The following is a 19,401-nucleotide window of genomic DNA, read 5'->3' as shown; positions in this document are numbered from 1 at the left end:
TGGCTTGGCCAAGACCTCGATTGGATTGCGGTTTTGCTTCATGAGATCAATTCATTCGATCGCTGATATTCGGGTTATCATATTAGAAGCAAGATAGTGTCAGATTGTCAATGCTGAAGTTCGTTGATCGAAGAATTGTAGGACTGAACTCTGAGTCGTTCCTGACGCTTGAATTGTCCAAAGACCTGGCGTCATCGTCTCGCGCTCGTGTCTTTCACATGACAATGAATCGCACTACTAAGAGCTTCAAATGTCAGGTACGGTATGCTGACAAGACGTCAATACTCTGTTAGATGTAACGAGGCCGTGTGATCATTCCATATCGTCAATTGAACAATAGACATTATAGACATTACTATCAACCTCACTTCTTCCCCACCGTCTCGCCCTGCGCATCGCTCTGGTAAAAGCTAATAACATCCGTAGAGTTATCGTTCTTCACTCCACAAGCCTTGCTGAAATCTCCAAACATCTCTCCCCTCTCCTTGACAAAGTCCGCAAACCCAGCAGCAGAACAGCTTTCCGCCGGGCCATCGAAACAAGCCGGTAGGGTCTGCGGACTGCGGTTGACCAACACACGGTAGTAAGTCGAGTCCGTGGCGTTCTCATATCCATATGATGCGGAGCAGTTCATCTGCTCCACGGCAATGTTGGTCAAGAACGGCAGGATGAACGAGCTGATCCACGAGCGGTGGTAGTTGACTCGTGTTGTGGGCATGGTGGCGTTGACGTCGTTTGCGCCGGTCAATTCGGAGTTGTTGAAGAGACCCATGGCGACGAGCACGGTGGGTGGGAGTTCGCGATGAGTGAAAGAGACGTAGAGGTCTTGGTCGTCGGTGGTGTTGGACGAGAGCAGGCTCGCAGTCGCGTTGAGCCATGGGAAGCCAATGACCGGGGAGATCTCGTTGCCGTAGCCGGTGTTGTGGTGGTACATCAAGTCCTGGCTATACTCGAATTGCAGCCACTCGTCTGGACTGAAGAGTTCGAGCGAGCAGAAGGGGGAGCTGCCTCGCACGACGGTATCGTAGCCACACCACTCCTGCATACCGATCACATCATTGGACGTCCAGTTGAATTGAGGAGCCATGGCACGGAGACGAGCAAGAATAGGCTTTGTGTAGGTCTTGACATACTCCCCGCTCTGCTCTGATCCTCGCGAGGAAGAATACGCCGGGCAAGACTTGTATGGTGTGAGACTATCGGCACCCGACTCTTTGCCCTCGTAGATCTGCACCAAGTTGATCTCGTTTTCGTCTTCCTCGAAACCACGGATGAGAGCTTCAGCGCTCACAACAGTACGCTCGGCGGTGCTCGCCCATACACGCTTCGGCATGCGGAGGTCCGGGTAGCGATACGACAGCTGCACACCAAGCTGCGTCGCCTCAAGCTTTCCTGTGCGCGTGACTCTCTCCTGCTCCTTGAGCTCCGGCGGTGTCCATGTCGAGAGGAACGACAAATCGGGAATCTTACTCCAGTCTACACTCGTGTTCTTCAGCTTATCCGTGAATGGCTCCAGATATGATTCGTAGTCGAAGTCATTGGCATTAATGGCGGCGTGGCGGATGAGATACGCTGCTTTTGTGACTTCGCATCCTTGAGGTGGAAGTGGATCGCGCGCTGGGTCGGAGGGCTCGAAGTAGGGTGCAATGCCGGCCAGATGGTCGCGAGGATCGAATTGATATTCGGAGTAGAGAGGTTGCTGTTGGGTCAATGCTGCGGTCAATGCCGGCAGAGCGAGCACGGCGAAGGTAGCGAACGCCATTGTGTAGAGATGAGAGGACGAGCGGTCTTGGGGGTGAAGAAGACGGAAAACTCAATAGACAGAAAGAAATGGTATACTAAAAGGTACTGCACCTGCAGTCCAACTCCACAAACGAACTAGGTTCCTGCCTTGCTACACAACATGCAAATCCCTACGTCAGGTCCTGATTTGTGCCCGAATTGGAGTGGCAGAGTTTCTTGATTGGAAAGTGGAAGATGTGGATCGCCAGGAACACGGCAGAGATGCACGAGCCAGATGACGATGCTTCGCCGAACAAGCTTCACAGCCAAGCTCGGATGGCGTAAACCAAACCATCCTTGGAGCGAATGCTCTTAGGGTTGGTATGCTTAGGGTTGGCTCTGAATTCTGCTAGACATTTGGTGTTCGAAGGCAGCGGTGGACGACGAGATGCCGGGTCTGTATCTCCAGTAGAATCGTTGGGCAGTCGAGCGATGTAAGATTGGACGGAGCGAAGAAGTAGGCCTAGATGACGCAAAGCTGTCCATGTTGCACCTCGTGTGCGAGATTCACATTCTAGGTACTAACTACAATGACAAACAAGAATGGTGCACTCAGTATGGCAGCAGATCAAGGTAACAACGCCGATGCATTCAACAGTAAACCTACACTCCAACCCGAATATATACACGACACGCAGCAGAAGCTTTTGTTTACTGAAACACTCAATCAAAATACAGAACGCAAAGATGCCATCAGAAGACTGCTACTCATCCCCTCTACTCGCCCTTCAGCTTATCCTGATGCACACTCCAAGCCATCTTCAACAAGTCCTGCTCCTCCTTCATATGGCTGCTCTTCAAACCGGTCGCGACAGACGCACTCGGGTTGCGACCAGCATACATGACATGCTTCCTGTCGTGGTGCTCAGTGTTGTTCAACAGCGTCTCGATTCTCGGCTGAGCAAACGACCACGCGCCGGCATTAAGCGGCTCCTCCTGACACCAGACGATCGTCTCGGCGTTCGGGTAGGAGTCCAAGTTCTCCTTGAGCTGAGCCCAAGGGAAGGGGTTGAGTTGCTCGATACGGGTGATGGCAGTGTCGGTGAGTTTGTTGGCTTCCCGGTGCTTGAACAATGCGGCGAAGACTTGGCCAGAGCAGAGGATCACGCGCTTGATCTTGTCATGCGAGTCAATCTTGAACTCGGCGTTGGCATCGTGAGCTGGGTCCGGGACGATCCATTGGAAGTGAGACTCGCCCTCGAGGTCCTCGATGTTGGAGCGGGCGAGTGGGTGACGGAGCAAGCTCTTGGAGAAGAAGTTGATGAGAGGCTTGCGGAATTGACGGTTCATCTGGCGACGGAGGATGTGGAAGTAGTTGGCGGGTGTCGTGCAGTAGGTGATTTGCATGTTGCAGTCCTGGTGTTGACGGTCGAGCTTGTCAGGCTTGGGGAAGATGCGTGGGTCCTCGTTGCAAAGCTGCAAGAAGCGCTCCATGCGGCCGGAACTGTGCTCGGGACCTTGGCCGTCGTAGCCGTGGGGCAAGTTCATGACCAGACCGGATCGTTGCAGCCACTTGACTTCACCGGAGGCGATGAATTGATCGATGATACATTGGGCGTTGTTGGCAAAGTCACCGAATTGCGCCTCCCAGATGACGAGAGCGTTTGGCGAGGACAGTGAGTAGCCATATTCGAACCCGAGAGCACCAAACTCGCTCAAACTAGAGTTGGCGATGACAAAGGTACCCTGGTCGTCGCCGAGATTCCTTAGAGGAGTGTGGGTCTTTTCACTCTCCTGGTCGTGCAAGACTGCGTGACGCTGGGAGAAGGTGCCACGCTCGACATCTTGACCAGACACGCGAACGTGCTTGCCCTCCAAGCAGAGAGAACCAAAGGCCAGAGCCTCCGCAGTGGACATGTCAATGTTCTTGCCCTCGTTGACAGACTTTGTGCGGTTGGCCAAAATGCGCTTGAGGTTGCGGTGGACGTTGAAGCCCTCTGGCGGCTCGCCGATGACCTTTGCGATGTGTTTCAGGGTCTCGGCCTTGATGCCGGTTGGCAGATGGGGCAGAACTTCGGTGGCAAGCTCCTTGGGTGACTTGAAGCCGTGCCATGCGCTGGTCAGCCACTCCTTGGCTGTTGGTGTGTAGTCTTTCGACTTCTCAAACGACTCCTCGAGGGTGTTCCAGACCCACTTCTTGTGCTCGTCGACGTCCTCCTTTGTGAAAGTGTTGGCATCGATGAGTTGCTTGACGTACTTGTCGAGGGTTGGAACTTGCTCGCTGATCTTCTTGTACATGAGTGGCTGAGTGAAAGATGGCTGATCAGTCTCGTTGTGACCTTGTTTGCGGTAGCAGACAATGTCGACAATGACGTCCTTCTTGAACTCCGCACGCCAATCGGCGGCCATTTGGCAGACAAAGTTGAGAGCCTCAACATCATCACCGTTGACGTGGAACACCGGAGCATCCACAAACTTGGCGAGGTCTGAGCAGTATGGGGTAGAGCGAGCGAAGCGTGGGTCAGTGGTGAAACCAATCTGGTTGTTGACGATGAGATGGACGGTTCCTCCGGTCTGGTACGCAGGAAGCGCATAGAATCCCATGGTCTCGTACACGACACCCTGAGCAGCGAAAGCGGCGTCACCGTGGAGAAGGACACCCATGGCGGAGGTCGCATTCTCCTCATCGCCGTTGTAGTGGAGGATCGCGCGAGTCTTGCCAAGCACGACTGGATCCTCGGCCTCCAAATGGGATGGGTTGGCCACGAGGGAAAGGTTCACGCGCTTGCCGGATGGAGTGGGTCGCTCGAAGTTCATACCCAAGTGGTACTTGACATCACCAGATCCCTCGTCAGAAGGCGCGGCGGAGCCTCCAAATTCTGAGAAGATAGACTCGTTGGGCTTGCGGACCACGTTGGACAGCACGTTCAATCGACCTCTGTGTGGCATACCAATGACAATGTCCTTGACGCCGTAGTCTACGGACCGATCGATCAAAGCCTTCATACCAGGAATGAGTGACTCTCCACCCTCAAGACCGAAACGCTTGTCGTTGGGATACTTGGTCGCGAGGAAAGACTCGAATGAAGAAGACCAGATCATCCTGTCCAGAATTCTTCGCTTTTCGTCGACAGAGTATTTGAAGGGCTGTGGAACCTCGATTCTCTGTCGGAGCCAGTCACATTGCGCTCGGTCCGGAATGTGGATGTACTCGATACCGTAAGAGCCGCAGTAAAGGCGCTCACAGTTGTCGATGATCTCACGGAGAGTCATCTTATCGCGAGTCTCTGTCTTGAAACGGGGGAGAATACCGGGTCCCAATGAAAACTCCGTCTCCATGTCGGCCTCGGTGAAGTCGTATGTGGATAGCTCCAGCTCCTTAGGGACGGTGCCACTGAGGGAGTCCTGACTTCTGATACCGAGGGGGTCGATCTTTGCCTTGTGGTGTCCTCGAGCTTGGTATGCACGCACAAGGAGCTGCACCTTCAAATGGCTCAGCACCTCGCCACCCTGTCCTTGCGCAGCTCCAACAGCGCCAAAGTTTGGTGCTGGAACACCTCCAGCTGGGGTTGGAACAATAGTTGGAGGTGGTGTGAAAGCGCGGCTGACTGGCATGTCGCCGTTGTCCATGTTCTTAAAGTACGCGTTCCATGAGGCGTGCACCGCTGATGGGTCATGCTTCCACTCGGCATACATGGCATCGACATAGTTGGCGGTATTCCCTGACAGGAATGAGTCGGAGGCGTCGACGCCCTTATTTGTGTCTTCAGCGGCGACGGCATAGCTGCGATTTTGCGACGTGAGGGCCTTGTATGTGGTCAGGCCGAGTTCCCGTCGTTTCGTCAAGAGCGCGGGTCGTGGAGCGGTGGAGGAGATGGACGAGAAAGCTCTGGCGGCGGAGCTACCGATGGCCAGTCGTTTACTGCGGAGGCATGTTGCGGAGGACAGCATTTCTGCTGATGCTCATCGGAGTGTTGATCAGGTCGAAGGTCTGCGAGGACGCAGATGAGGTTCGTCCAGGAGGAAAAGGAGTCGTTGGGGGAGCTCGTGGAGGATGTTTGATGTCACAACAGCCACGAAGTAGCAATCCTTGGGCTGAAGAAGAGGCTGAGGCGAAGCAACCACCGATCGCTCCCGTCTTCCGCGGAGTCAAACTTCCGGCGTGGAGGAGTCAGCAGCGAAGTTCACACAGCACACGGACTTGAAGACACAACAAATGACTTTATGTCCAATACTGGTCTTACCCCAAGTGTGTACTATTTAGGACATTGTATACACGACCGTGCTGTTGTGAGCAGCAGCACTCTTGTCGTGGAAGAAGAATCTCCCGATCGAGATTTGAGGCCTGAGGCACGACCAAAATAGTTTCGAACTCTGAAGGTGAAAGCACAGCTCCACCAGAACATTTCCTGGAGTGCCGAACAACACCACATCATGGAGTCAATGTCGCAGAAGCGCAAATTTCCTGGCGGTGGGAATGGACCTCACAAAGCACCCAAGTTGGGCGGTGGAGGAGCAGGAGGCGCAGGAGGCGGAGGCGGCGGAAACTTCTCTGCGTTCGCGAAGAAGATGATGGCAAAGATGGGACACAAGGAGGGGCAGGGACTGGGAGCAGGTGGAGAGGGAATTGTCAATCCGATCGAGGTCAAGCTACGACCACAAGGAGCCGGTGTTGGTGCAGTAAAGGAACGTACGGAGCAGTACAAGGCGGAGCAGAAGAGAGCTGCGGAAAGACGAGGCGAGGAATACGAAGACAGCAGTGAAGAGGAGCGAAAGGCGAGGAGGGAAAGGAAGAAGAAGTCTCAAGGTGGACTTGCGCCTGGAAGTGGGACGAGTACACCGGGCGGGACGAGGAAGCAGAAGACAAAGTACAAGACTGTCGCAGACGTACGAGCTGCGGCGCCAGGATTGGATGTCCCGCTGCAGATGCTCAGCTCGATCGTCGATGCGACGGGCAGTCAGGCAAAAATGCTCACAAGTGCTGCTGGGCTGATGACTCCGAATGGCTTGCCGACCGACTCGGAGGCAGACAAGATTGCGAAAAGAGAGCGGCTGGAACTTGAGGCGTTTATTGAAGCCTGGCATGGTGTGCAGGAGCAGAAGGTGTATATCGAGGAACAAGCTGGAAGGCATCAACTCGAGGTCGACCAAGAACGGGAGGAGGTCGAGCGACTGCAGGCAGTTGTTGAGGCTGTTGAGAATCTACGCTTGAGTGCTGCGCGTGGACCAGGTGACGACTCTGGAACGGCGTGGACCTCGCTGATCGCATCGCTGGAGAAACTTCAGACCGAGCACAAACAAGATATTGAGCACTACGGGCTTTCCGAGGCTGCTATCGGCGCGCTGTCCCCTCTATTCAAGAAGCGAGTTGCTGAGTGGGAGCCGCTGGAAGATCCTGAGCTCCTCACAGCTGACTTGATGCGAGTGCGGTCCTTGCTGGGCCTCGACACGAAAGATGAAGTGGTCACTGCTCGTGGGCGCGCAGAGATGGACGAGGGCTATGGCAGATCCAAACGACAAAAAGCCACGACCGCGTATGAAGCAATGGTCTACACGATCTGGCTTCCGAAGCTGCGGACGACCATCACGAATTGGGAAGTCCTGAATCACGCACCTTTGACAACACTGGTCAATGCATGGCGTCCTCTTCTGCCTCCATTCATCTACAGTGCCTTGGTGGACAAGCTCATTGTGGAAAAGCTGAAGGCAGCCCTACATGTCTGGGATCCGCGGAAGCGCAGTCATCATCACAAGCACGCTACTGTCAAGCATGCTGAGCCACACACCTGGATCTTTCCATGGCTACCGTATCTTCCACCCTATCAGCTGGATCCCAAAGCTTCAAGCGGGCTGCTTGTCGATATCAAGCGTCGGCTAAGGGAAGTTCTCGATGGCTGGGATGTCAGCTCTGGGGTGCTGGCAGGTCTGCTCGAATGGCGCGCTCTGCTGCACTCGGAACTAGATCATGTGTTCGTCCGACATCTGCTTCCCAAGCTCGCCCGCCATCTGTCGCAGCACTTTGAAGTCGACCCTTCAGATCAAGATTTGACGCCGCTGGAGAATGTACTGAAATGGCAGCAGCATTCCAAGGTGGAGATCCTGGCACGTCTGCTCGTAGCAGAGTTTTTTCCGAAGTGGCTCTCGACCCTCCACCAATGGCTCTCTTCAGAAGAAGCAAATTTCGAAGAAGTCGGCCAATGGTTTACGTGGTGGAAACAGCAAATCCCGGATTCCCTGAACGCAAATGCGGACGTCTCGAAGGAATGGGAGAAGGGCACAGAAATGATCAACAAAGCTCTCGACCTCCAAGACGAAGGCGTGCCCATGAGCGAACTTGCAGCACCAGCAGCTGGTCCAGCACGACCCATCGCTAAGGAAATCAGCAAGAGACTCGATGCTCAGACTTCTGCTACGCTTCATCCTCCACTTGCTCAAGAGCTCGCGCAGGACTTCAAGGATATTGTGGAAGCGTGGTGTGCAGAACAAGACCTTACTCTGGTTCCATTGCGAGAAGCACATACCCAGACTGGCGCACCGCTATTCCGCATCACGGCGAGCGCGAACGGTAAGGGTGGCGTAGTCGTGTATCTCAAGGGAGACATCGTGTGGGCGCAAAAGAAGGGCGATCGTACGATTTACGAACCGATCGGACTGGAGGAACGACTCGTTGAGAGGGCGATAGGGAAGTGAGTGACAGTAGTTGGGGGTTTTTGCTGGCTCGGCTGCTATTGACCGTTCGGTGGCATAGTATCTGGGCCGGCTATTCAAAAGGTGAGCCTGTCTGCCCATCTCAGCAGAAAGGTTGATTCATCCTGGCTTTTGCTAATTGTGAGAAATGTGGTTGAAGCAGCGGGCGGACGAATTGGAGGAACGCCGACTTATCAAGTGGCTTGGCTGCAAACGACCAGAAGTGATACGACACACGATGCTGGACGATTATCGGCAGACCTATGATGCCATGGCATAGTGCATGCCGAATTATAGCCATGAAATAGAAATTAGGTCGCAATTACACACAGTCTGGGAGAACAATCGGCGGTGAGATGCAAATGCATCCAAGGATACAAGTTCTGATCACACCGCCGATTTCGCTGCTGAGACATCCATGCCGCAAGGCACGCCTGCGGCCTGTCAATCACCTGTCCACTCGGCCCCGCGGGCTTGACCAGGTATAGATTCGTCTATTCACTAGTGGGCGGTGGCGACTTCGACCTTGTGGAGACAGATTGACAAGGCGATCCTAGATCCATATGCTGTGAAGGCTGTACTGCGGAAGACGGTATAGGAATGCTCTGTCTCTCTTCATTCTACTCCTACCGCCCGGGAGCGACTTCAGCTGCGAGGAGTCTTCGGACAGCACGACGCAACTCGAACCGTGCTTGAGGCCGAGAAGCAAAGAATTTTGAAAAAGAAACTCACGAAAAGAACGTTACCTCTTCTGCTTCGCTCGAGGATTTCCGCAAAAGTCGACACGAGTTCTAGAGGCCATGCCACGACCGACATATACCATCGAGCAACTCGGCCAGTTTTACGACCGCATCCGTCTTCCTGAAAAGTACCGATGCCATCCCGATGATGCCTCGCGGGCTTCCAACGAGGACAGGCTAGACTTCCTCACCACGCTCCAGCGGCATACCCTATGCTACGTTCCATTTGAAAATCTCGATCTGCATTACTCCCGCTGTCCAAACATCGATCTTCATCCGACCTCGCTTTTCCAAAAGATCGTCTGTCGACCCCATGGCAAGGTGTCTGAGAGTAAGCGAGGAGGCTACTGTATGGAGAATAACACGCTGTTAGCCACGGTACTTCGGAGTCTCGGGTTCCGGGTCATGAGTACCAGCGGACGAGTGAGCTCGCAAGCAGCTCCCAATGGCGATGTCACAGGCGGGAATGGGGAGCTCATGTTCTACGGCTTTTCACACATGGCCAATATTGTTACGATCGGCTCGATACGATATCTGGTCGATGTAGGATTCGGTGCGGGATGCGCCGTCAAACCATTGCCGTTGGTGGACGGTCATGAGCAGAGCAATTTGCCTATGCAACAAGTCCGTCTACGATGGGACACGTTAGCGGAGAGCGAGGATCCTGACGCGAAATTGTGGATTTTGGAGAGGAGAGACGCGGCGGCGGAGCCGTGGTCGGCTGTGTATTGCTTCCCGGATCGAGTGGAGTTCCTCCCGGCTGATTTTGCGGTGATGAATCATTTCACCAGCACTTCGAGAGCATGCTTTTTCACGCACACGGTGGTGGTTGTCAAATATCTGCTGAGCGAGGATGGGTCGCAGGTGATTGGGGAGATGGTCTTGGTAGGCGATCGACTGCACTGGAGGGTCGCAGGACGGAAGGAGATCCTCGGTGTCTTGACCAATGAAAGTGAACGAGTCGACGCCTTGGAGAAGTTTTTCGACATCCGACTCACCGAGATGCAGCAGAGCGCTATCTTGGGGTTGGGAAGCATGCTGGGAGAACCATGAAGGGTTGAGAACATGGCCGTCGAAGGAGAGAGGAAGACATGGTACCCTCTAACCTATGCACGGTACTGCATTCTCTGTCCGCCTCGCTTCTCCATCTTCGCCTGTCGCTTGCTCTGCCCTGCCGCGCCGCCTGCTGCCTCCTGCTGCTGTGCGCCTCCTCCCATCATCCCTCTCATGCCCGAATAGGTCCCATACGCGAGCCACGCACTGTAAGCCGGCACAACCAGCATTGCCCACCACGCCCAGTCGCCCGCCAGTGTCGCCAGCAGCACATTCCCCCACGACCAGTAGATGATGTCCCACATCCATTCTGTCAGACCCTTGGCCTCGAGATCGTCTCCTACACGCTTCACTTCGCCGTTCTCGGTGACGACTGGACGGCTGCCGCGTTCAAGGACGAATTCGAGGACCAAGGCCGGAAGGGAGAGGAGAAGGTATGGCGTCCATTTCCGCCGTAGTAGAAGTAGTCTTATGAGCAGAGAAAGGCCATGGACTCCGAGGCTGATGAGATGGGTTCGATTCAGGGTTGCCGTGTTCTTGGTCGCTAGTGTTTTGTGGGCTTTCTTGGGAATATGTTAGTATATTCGTTGGACGACATTGGTATGCTGTACGTACTTGCGCCATCGTAGACAACGTTCACGCGTGAATGTTGAAGTAAAATTGTTCGTTCTCTAAAGATGCGTGAGCATTGACACAACAACCATGTGGAGTCGATCGTGCTTGGCGTAGATCTGTGGACCGTGCCTTCGATGTTGTTTGGAGGGCAACCTTGACTTGGAAAGCATAACAACAGAACTTCACATCTCTCGACAAGCACGACCCCGCAGACCCCGGTGGACGAAGGAACACACGATCCAACGCAGGATACAAGGAGCGACAAATCATAGAAGATCCATTCAATGTGCATTTGACGCATCCCTACGTCGCCTCTGAGCGTCACGACTCTTCCGCCTGCGATCCTGGTATCCGACACCTGTGAATCGTCACACTTCGCAACACCACGTGCCAATGCGTACAGGCCGAATACCACTCTCAACCTTCGCGTCCTTCGGGAAATTCACTTCATCCTCCTCACTCACTCGGATCGCTCCAGCCCATCATGTCTCCCAACGGCGTGGCGGCCTCGCAGATGCGACAGCTGATCTACTACCACCTCGATAACGACATGCTCGACAACGCCAACTTCATTGCTGGTCGCCTTCATGCACTCGAACCACGAAATCCCGAAAATTCGCATCTCCTCGCCCTCACCTACTTTCGCCTCCGCCGATTCAAGGCCGCCTACGATTTCAGTCAAAAGTACGGCGCTAATGGTCGGCATCTTGGATGTGCGTATATCTTTGCACAGGCGTGCTTGGCATTGGGGAGGAACATGGATGGTGTGACGGCGTTGGAGAAATGCCGATCTGCTTGGGCAGGGAAGAATCATTGGAATCAACACTCGGAGACATCGAGGCGTCACATGCCTGATGCATCGGCAGCGCTTACACTTCTGGCGAAGCTGTGGCGTGCTCATGGCGATTCTGGTAAGGCGGGAGACCTGTTCATCGAAGTACACAAGCAAAACCCGTTCGTGTGGGACGCATTTGAGGGACTGTGCAAAATCGGGGCGGATTTGAAGACGGAGAACATGTTCAGGCCGGTCATGGAGTTACCTGGGCTGACGGAGACGGGCAATGGTGAGACACAGATTTACGTTGATGAAGATTCACGGCAACCGCGAGTGCTGCAGGCAAAATCCGGGTCGTATGTCTCGATGGACGACCCATTCACTTCTACGGTGGTTGAGGAGCTGGATTCGCTGGACCACAGGTTGCTCGGGAAGTCTGTCCTGGGACTACCCCTGAAACCAACATCGACGGAATGGGACACTCCTACAGCAAATGGCGGAGTGTTGGACGACGATACGGCAATGGGAGGCATTTCTGCCGAGAACGATGATACATTCTTCGAGCCTCCGGCCGCACCAAATCGGAGATCACGAATGGGCCATCACCCCGAGGTCACAGACCGGCCGCGACCGCATGGGCTTCGGAACCAATCTGCATCTGAAGGACTGTCAGACGATCCTCTGGCGGCGCCGCGCAAAGCGACCGCAGGCGGGCAGAAGCGGAACATTTCTGGAACGGCCGCACAATCTTCTTTGGACTCTACGCAACCTCGAAGAAGCAACCGGCTCTTCACTCAGACAACAGCGCCGAATCGAAGCACTCGCTCAACCATGGACACGGCAGCATCAATAGCAGGCAGGGCTGATAGAGTCGCTCGTCAAGCAAAGCCAGCTACCGGCGCTCGAGGTCGGACAGGTGCTGTCGTCGGCAGGGTCGTCAGTGGGAATACTAAGAGACTTCCACCTGATGAGAAGGAGAAGCGCACGAACGGTCGAACAAATGAGAAAAACGCCACCCTCGCGTCTGGTCCGATGGTCACATCCGCTATTGTGCAGAAGCAGTCTCAACTTACGACTCATTCCAGTAGATCCGAACAGCAGGACGCCATGGCCTCATTGTTGAACAACTTCCGCCATCTTGCCGTCGGTTGCCATGCGATTGCCAGCTTTGATATGCCGACTGCAATTACGACCTTCCGAGGATTGCCTGCTGCACAACGTGAGACTCCTTGGGTCCTCGCTCAGCTCGGCAAAGCGTACTATGAAGCCGGAAACTTTCGACCAGCAGAAGATTGCTTTGCAAGGCTAATGAAGATACAGCCGTCACGCATCGAGGACATGGACATGTACTCCACCGTACTCTGGCACCTCAAGAAGGACACCACACTCACGTACCTTTGTCGCGTGCTCCAAGATCATGATAGCGATGCGCCACAGACATGGGTCGCCGTAGGCAATGCCTTCTCTTTGTCTCGCGAACACGATCAAGCAATCTCAGCGTTCAAGCGAGCCACTCAAGTGGATCCCAACTTTGCATACGCCTACACACTGATGGGCCACGAGTACATCGCCAATGAAGCTTTCGACAATGCTCTCGCCTCCTTCCGACATTCCGTCAGCGTTGATCGCCGTGGGTACGGTGGCTGGTATGGACTTGGGAAGGTGTTCCAGTGCATGGGCAAATTGGACGACGCCGAGCGCCACTTTCGCATCGCTGCATCCATCAACCCCTCCAATGCCACTTTACTGGTCTGCATTGGCGTTGTTCTTGAGCGGCTTCGTAACAAAAAAGGCGCTCTGGCAAACTTCACTCGCGCGCTGGAGCTGGACCCTACATCTGCCTTGGCGAGGTTCAAGAAAGCCAGAGTGCTGATGCATTTGAAAGAGTATGAGCAGGCGCTTGGCGAGCTGGAGGTGTTGCGAGATCAGGCGCCCGATGAGGCAAACGTGTGGTTCCTGCTTGGGAAATGCTACAAGGGGTTGAGTGAGAGGGGTGAGGCGCTGAGGGCTTTCACGACGGCGTTGAATCTGGATGTGAAGGTACGTTTCGAGCGGAAGGTGTGGATTGGTCTGGTTTTCGATGCTAACTAACCATGACAGGCCGCGCCGTTCATCAAGGAGGCTATGGAGGCTCTTGACGAGGAAGACGAGGAGAGTGACGATGACTAGTCAGCTTCGGGATGAATGCGATCGACGAGAGCGCAGCTCGGCTCACATCGTGTCATAATCTACCAGTGACGATTCGCCGCGGCGTATGGCCTCGATTGGAAACAGCACATAGCATATTTGGGCCCAGCTTCGGCCGCCAAAAGGGGTCCGAGGTTGGGATTTTGAAGCTTGGAGTTTTGGGCTTGTATTTCGCATGGGAGAGGCGGCGCTGGGTTTACGGCAATGCATTTTGCGGCGTTCTTCGGGAAAATTATTGCTCCCTCTTGCCCTATTCTTTTGGGGCGAGTCATATAGCATTATTCGATAGCAATTGGATTAATGACCACGAGATCAGACACCCAAGTTCTTTTAAGACTGAACGGTAGACTCGATGACATGAACATGCCGCCAAAGATGGCCTCGTAAAGTTTCGTGCATACTGAATGAAGTCGGGCTCGATTAGAACAATCGTCCAAGTCGTGACTGTTCCTCCCTCCTCAAATCGCCGTTCCTCGTTCGAAGCTCTCCCTGATGTCCGCGGTATACTTGTTATAAAACCTCGCCAGCTTCATATTGAACTGCTTGTTCTTCTCATTGATGTACGTGACATCGCCCGAGTCATTCTCGTCCGCCCGCCCTCTCTCCTTCCTCTTCTTCTGCCGGACCTCTTCCGCCTTCTTGATATCCTCCACCAGCCGATCCACAGCCTGTTTGCTCGGCCTCTTCTCCGCATATCCCGCCGTCGCACTGTCGGCCGTACTCAAAAAGGACCCATCACGATCCACAGCTATGAGCTCTCCTTCCGGCGTCTCGACCAATTCCAACCCTCCGCTCGCGACCGCCCTCTCTATCGCGTCGACTTTGTTCTGCTCGTATGCGCTCAACCTCCCTTCTTCTCCTAGACCTTTCGCACCCTCCAGATTTTGTCGGACTTGTCGCTCATACACGCTTCCGGCTTCTGCTCCGTAACTCGCGAACTTGTTCCCGTCTCGCTTTCGCGCTTTTTCAGCTAGTCGCTCATCCCACTTCTCGCTCTCCTCAATCGTCCAGTCCCATGCCCGTTGTCGCTCAAAGTCGCCGCCGGAAGCTTCGACGTCAGCTTTGAGTAATTTGTGTGTTGCAATGTCCTTTTTGCGGTGGAGGGATGTGAGTTGTGTGGGATCGATGGCGGCGTGGGCGGCTTCGGACTTGGTCGCATTCAGGTTCTGCTTTTTGGAGGAGGTGGCGCGGGCGCGGAGAGCGGCAAAACGTGCAGCGCGATCGTCCGCTGCTTGAGATGTTGTGGATGAGGGGTGAGGCGAGGTCTTTTGTGGTTGCGATGTCGTCGTCGCGGACGGTTGTGAGGTTTCTTCTGTTGCCGCTTCGGCCTCGCTCCCTTCGGCGAACCGGCGCTTGGTAGATTCAGCGGTCTCTTCGAGGCTTGGAGAGCCTTTTCGCTTTCGTGTGGACGGCATGTTGCTGATGTGTGAAAAGTGGAATGCGACTGTGAGTTTCGAAGTTCTGTCGGGACCGCGAAAGGGAACTTGACGTCGATGCTTAGGTAAGCTTACACGTGACAGACCGACGCCAGCTCCTGCCCGATCTACACGACCCTTGACTTCTACCTCACCAGTCATGCCAACGACATATGAAGGACTTCTTGCAGCAGGACTCTAGACTGCTGCCATCGACATCTACATCCCCAGGGCAAGACGAGGCGGGCGAGTTGGCTGTGTAGGTCCCTCCTCTGTGCTCGCCGCTGTTCAGCCCACGGAGCTCCAGGCCCTTGGTCCAATGTCAGCGCTGGCATTCGAATCATGCCCGTCGAGATACTCGGGAGGGAATGACAGACCGGAAGTGGCATTGTCTTTCAAACAGTGTTGACTGAATCTTGCGATGTGAAGAACACTATTGGCCGATGATCAGAATGCTATTCTCAGCCAAGCTCTTGCCCCTAAAGCTCGTTACTCCAAGCTCCATCGCCGTGCATTGTACGCGAGGGTAGTATGGCTAACCTGAAGACTATGAACGTCTTTGAGGTCAGCTCGGTGACCTTCGCGTTGGAGCATAGCCAGACCCGACTGACTTGGCCGGTTGCTGGTAGAGGTATTGACAGTGGTGCTCCGCGAAGAACTCAGCAGGCGTTGAGGGACTTGAGTCACGATGCAAGTACCGGAGAGCGTTCTGCGAGAAGTTTCGAGGGTAGACTTGCCACCGGCGAGTACCTGACGAACGAAGGATACAGGATGTGGGCAGCACAGCGAGAACCGGAGAAGTGGCCAAGTGCACGACCTTGAATGAGGATGGAATACATTCGATAAGTTCTTTACATTCACAGTTCTGATGAAGCATTCGCCATCTCTTTTGGAATCGAGTGACAGTCGTCAGACCGATAATCGCGAGGCGCGGACTACAGCAGGAAGTCCGCGCGGACAGGTACAATTACACTGCCAGATATGCGCTGAAACAATGTACAAGAAAATCAACGAGGATCATGCACAGGTCTCCTACTCGCAGCCATGCAGGACCCCCGGACAAGCGCTAAACATGCGTGACAAGAAACACCGTGTCCAACTCTTCGCTCCAACCGCCAAGACCCTCTCAGTACGGCTTGTTCACACGCCCAACCACGTCCCTCGCCTTCAACACCTCCAACTCCTTCATCAACGCCATACGTCGATTGGAATACCTCTCATACCGATTCACCAGCTCCGCCGCCATCCAGGTCGCCACATCATCCTCACCCACGGCATCTTTGAGCAGACCACGGAAATCCTCTCCGGTCAACTTCACCAGTCTCTCATTCGCAGCTTCGACCGTCCACTGCAGCCGCAACAGCGCCATATCCTTGGTTCCGCTCCGCGACACGGCGCCGTAGCAGAATGGATGGAGTTGAGACCAGGGATTGACATGAGCCTGAGGATCGCGAGGTTCGTCTATTCGAGTTAGTTAAAGATTGCACTACGAAGGAGCGACGGCCAAACGTACAAGTAAACATCGTATTCCCAAACTTGCCAATCAGCGCCTCCGCTTCCCCCACCGTAGGACGAAACGCAAGCACCTTCTTCGTCAACGGTTTCGCCGCCTTCACAACCTGACCAGTCTTCTCAGACCCCTCGCAACGTAGAGGCGCAATGGACGCCAAGTCGAGGTTGTGGGTCACAGCGTTCGTGAGCAGTGCCAGTTTGGCCCTGGAGATGGGCGCTTTCTTGTTCCAGTGGGACTTGAGGATGCGTTTGTCACGGAAAGGGATGGAGATGGAGAAGGAGCCTGGATGGGTTCTATCGCGGAGGAGGATGGAGCGGAGGTCGAATGCGCTGGCGGGTCGATGCGTGGAGATGGTGGGAGGAGGCTTGGGTTTCACTGCGGGTAGTGCGCGCTTGAGCGCGTTCAAGTCCGACATAGACATGGTCTCGAGTCGGCTGTCTGATTTAGTGTAGAAGTGTTGTCGAGGATTGTGTTAAAGCGCAGTCGCGTCGAGGGCTAACTTTGGTGGGGACCTCGAACATTCACTTCGCTAGCGTAGAAATTTGTTTGCTGCGGGAGTCCCGTCACCCGTCGAGGGACTTGGTATGCAGAACGTAGTCGGCATAGATATGTTGAAAATATGCTGGACTAAGAGGATGTCAACGTTATCATTTCGCTCCAATGTACACCAGAACGCTGCATCAAGGTTTCGTTACTCGTTTTCCCAACGCCTCGTCATGCTATGCAAATATACCATCATCCCTCCTGGGCGCTCAAGCTGTGAGCGCACTGCTGATTCCCAGAATCGTCATTCCCGAAAATGCGCCAATCATGCAAAGATGCTTCGAATGCGTCAGATCCAGACTCTCGCTGAACAGTTGTAATGCCACGCTCGCCATGATGCCCGCTGTGATGGCGAACATGGCACCGTACACGCTCTCGTCCGGCTCGAATCGTCCGTTGCCAGCCAAGCGGAACCAGAGGGCGGCGACTGCGGCTCCGATCGGTTGGCTGAGTCCTCCCAAGACCAGTGAGATCAGCATCGCTTTGATGCGATTGTTGATGGCAAGATATAAAGGCAGAGCCATGGCGAAGCCTTCCGTGATGTTGTGGATGAATAGTGCGAGGAAGACAGAGACACCAAGTTTGGGATTCGCGTGATTCGTGGCATAGGTAATGAAGCCCTCGGGCAACTTGTGCAACGCAATAGCGATGGAGGTCTGCAAGCCGATGGACAGGAACGCATTTGTTGGAACGTGGTGGTGATGATGGTCCGGCTCGGCGTCGTGTCCGTGGCTGTGGTGTGGTTCTGGAGCATCGTGAGCAACCTCTGTTGGCGTGATAGCACTTTCATCTGAAGGGGCAAAGTCTTGAGTATTGGCAAGACCTTCCGCTACTGCTCTCGTATTCGGTCGATGGAGTGTATCGTTCGAGACTTTGTGCAGAAGGGGAGTTGACTCCGTCGCTGTGACACTCTTAGTTGCCGCTGGACGTTTTGCTCCATTGCTCGGCTTGAGAGGAGCTTTTGCACCGCCTTTTGCGGTCACATTCCGGAAACACGCTTGTTGGCACAAATCGCTATATCCATAGCACGGACCCTCACAATCGCAGTCCGAGTCTGCTCCAGACGCCAATTGGTTGATACTCTTCCTTATTCGCACCTGCAAAGTTCGCGGTCGCGTCGGCGCTCCGTCTTTTTGCTGATGTTGTGAGTGTTCGCTCTCTGCTGTCTGGGCCGATGTGAAACTTTGGTCCATCCCGTAGTAAGAGTTAGATCGTGAGTTTCCTTGCGGTCGTGACAAAGCTCCAAGATTAGAATCTGTCCGAGAGGTCGTTTCTCGCATCGGCGGATGCTCTTGGTCATGGCTGACCACATTTGCATGATCATGATCGTGCTGGGGATCGGGTCGCTCCTTAGGCGTCTCTTCGTCTCCATGTTCGTGCTCACAATCGACAATGTTGTGTGGGATGCACCCATGGAGTAGCCTCGACACGATCTGGATGCCGATAACTCCACCAATGAAACATCCGATCATGATCCATGATGCCTCTTTCGGCGAGTGACCTCCAGCCTCCAGAGATCGCTTCGATGATGGTAAAATCGAGTACAAAGCACTGAAGAGCATCACTCCAAAGCTCAGACTGAGGGAGAGGGAGAGAAAGACATCGCTGTCTTGTATTCGAAAGTTCTTCTTCCCAGGCAAAAGTCGGATCAAAATATCGACGCAGATGAACGAAGCACCAAACACGCAAGCTGTGATGTGTTGTTAGTCACGGACGTATGAGGTATTTATTCTGTGATCGACAAACCGACTCCGCTCAAAGCGGTCATAATCCAACCCCGGTCATCGTTGGATAACGGCATCTTGAGAACAGCCCAGTCACCGCCACGATGATTACCAACACCCCCTGCTCGACTTCCCGACTTCCCTGAGCAACAGATACGCTCGGAGAATTCGCTGTTGCGAATTTCTCTTTCGTTCCCACGAAGCGTGAAAGAAATACCCTGGACGAGGTACTGAACCTTCTCAGCCCTGCAAGCCCCGGACCCGAGCTGCAGCCTGCCGCGAGACCCAGAAAACTCTCTTGAAACTCGTCGCGAGTCAGCGTTGACGTCTTTCGAGGGCCCAAAGTGGATGAAAAATGTGTTATGAATAATTTTGGTGAGTGTGAGAACAAAGAGATGTTGGCGAATGAAGCGTGAAAGGGACGGTT

At 54.2% G+C, this 19,401-nt stretch overlaps 8 protein-coding genes across 8 annotated transcripts; 3 read left to right on the top strand and 5 right to left on the bottom strand.

Annotated features, from left to right (window-relative positions):
* Positions 1 to 321: 321 nt before the first annotated feature.
* MYCGRDRAFT_70454 (uncharacterized protein) lies at positions 322 to 1,762 on the bottom strand (the record flags this gene model as incomplete). The annotated part of the gene is made up of 1 exon (XM_003854043.1): positions 322 to 1,762. The coding sequence occupies one exon, from the start codon at positions 1,760 to 1,762 to the stop codon at positions 365 to 367; it is 1,398 nt and encodes a 465-aa protein (XP_003854091.1).
* A 652-nt stretch (positions 1,763 to 2,414) lies between these two features.
* Positions 2,415 to 5,783, bottom strand: KGD1 (2-oxoglutarate dehydrogenase E1 component; the record flags this gene model as incomplete). Its single annotated transcript, XM_003854042.1, has 1 exon — positions 2,415 to 5,783. One exon carries the CDS (start codon positions 5,671 to 5,673, stop codon positions 2,500 to 2,502), a length of 3,174 nt encoding a protein of 1,057 aa, XP_003854090.1.
* Positions 5,784 to 6,213: 430 nt separating this feature from the next.
* On the top strand, positions 6,214 to 8,412 carry MYCGRDRAFT_57344 (uncharacterized protein; the record flags this gene model as incomplete). The annotated part of the gene is made up of 1 exon (XM_003854151.2): positions 6,214 to 8,412. The coding sequence occupies one exon, from the start codon at positions 6,292 to 6,294 to the stop codon at positions 8,410 to 8,412; it is 2,121 nt and encodes a 706-aa protein (XP_003854199.1).
* A 797-nt stretch (positions 8,413 to 9,209) lies between these two features.
* On the top strand, positions 9,210 to 10,202 carry MYCGRDRAFT_85442 (uncharacterized protein; the record flags this gene model as incomplete). Its single annotated transcript, XM_003854152.1, has 2 exons — positions 9,210 to 9,558; positions 9,610 to 10,202. The coding sequence occupies 2 exons, from the start codon at positions 9,210 to 9,212 to the stop codon at positions 10,200 to 10,202; spliced, it is 942 nt and encodes a 313-aa protein (XP_003854200.1).
* A 53-nt stretch (positions 10,203 to 10,255) lies between these two features.
* On the bottom strand, positions 10,256 to 10,768 carry MYCGRDRAFT_38777 (uncharacterized protein; the record flags this gene model as incomplete). Its single annotated transcript, XM_003854041.1, has 1 exon — positions 10,256 to 10,768. A coding segment is annotated over one exon (513 nt), but the record flags the coding sequence as incomplete, so codon positions are not given.
* Positions 10,769 to 11,322: 554 nt separating this feature from the next.
* MYCGRDRAFT_21049 (uncharacterized protein) lies at positions 11,323 to 13,755 on the top strand (the record flags this gene model as incomplete). The annotated part of the gene is made up of 3 exons (XM_003854153.1): positions 11,323 to 12,614; positions 12,678 to 13,632; positions 13,693 to 13,755. Coding segments are annotated over 3 exons (2,310 nt in total), but the record flags the coding sequence as incomplete, so codon positions are not given.
* A 482-nt stretch (positions 13,756 to 14,237) lies between these two features.
* MYCGRDRAFT_70442 (uncharacterized protein) lies at positions 14,238 to 15,197 on the bottom strand (the record flags this gene model as incomplete). The annotated part of the gene is made up of 2 exons (XM_003854040.1): positions 14,238 to 14,629; positions 14,654 to 15,197. The coding sequence occupies 2 exons, from the start codon at positions 15,192 to 15,194 to the stop codon at positions 14,238 to 14,240; spliced, it is 933 nt and encodes a 310-aa protein (XP_003854088.1).
* A 1,123-nt stretch (positions 15,198 to 16,320) lies between these two features.
* MYCGRDRAFT_108857 (uncharacterized protein) lies at positions 16,321 to 19,375 on the bottom strand (the record flags this gene model as incomplete). Its single annotated transcript, XM_003854039.1, has 4 exons — positions 16,321 to 16,655; positions 16,708 to 17,145; positions 17,477 to 18,940; positions 18,997 to 19,375. 4 exons carry the CDS (start codon positions 19,049 to 19,051, stop codon positions 16,321 to 16,323), a joined length of 2,292 nt encoding a protein of 763 aa, XP_003854087.1.
* Between the last annotated feature and the right edge of the window lie 26 nt (positions 19,376 to 19,401).

Source organism: Zymoseptoria tritici, chromosome 3, assembly GCF_000219625.1.
Source record: "Zymoseptoria tritici IPO323 chromosome 3, whole genome shotgun sequence".
Classification (NCBI taxonomy): Eukaryota; Fungi; Ascomycota; class Dothideomycetes; order Mycosphaerellales; family Mycosphaerellaceae; genus Zymoseptoria; species Zymoseptoria tritici.
This window is presented reverse-complemented; position numbering and strand designations above follow the sequence as displayed.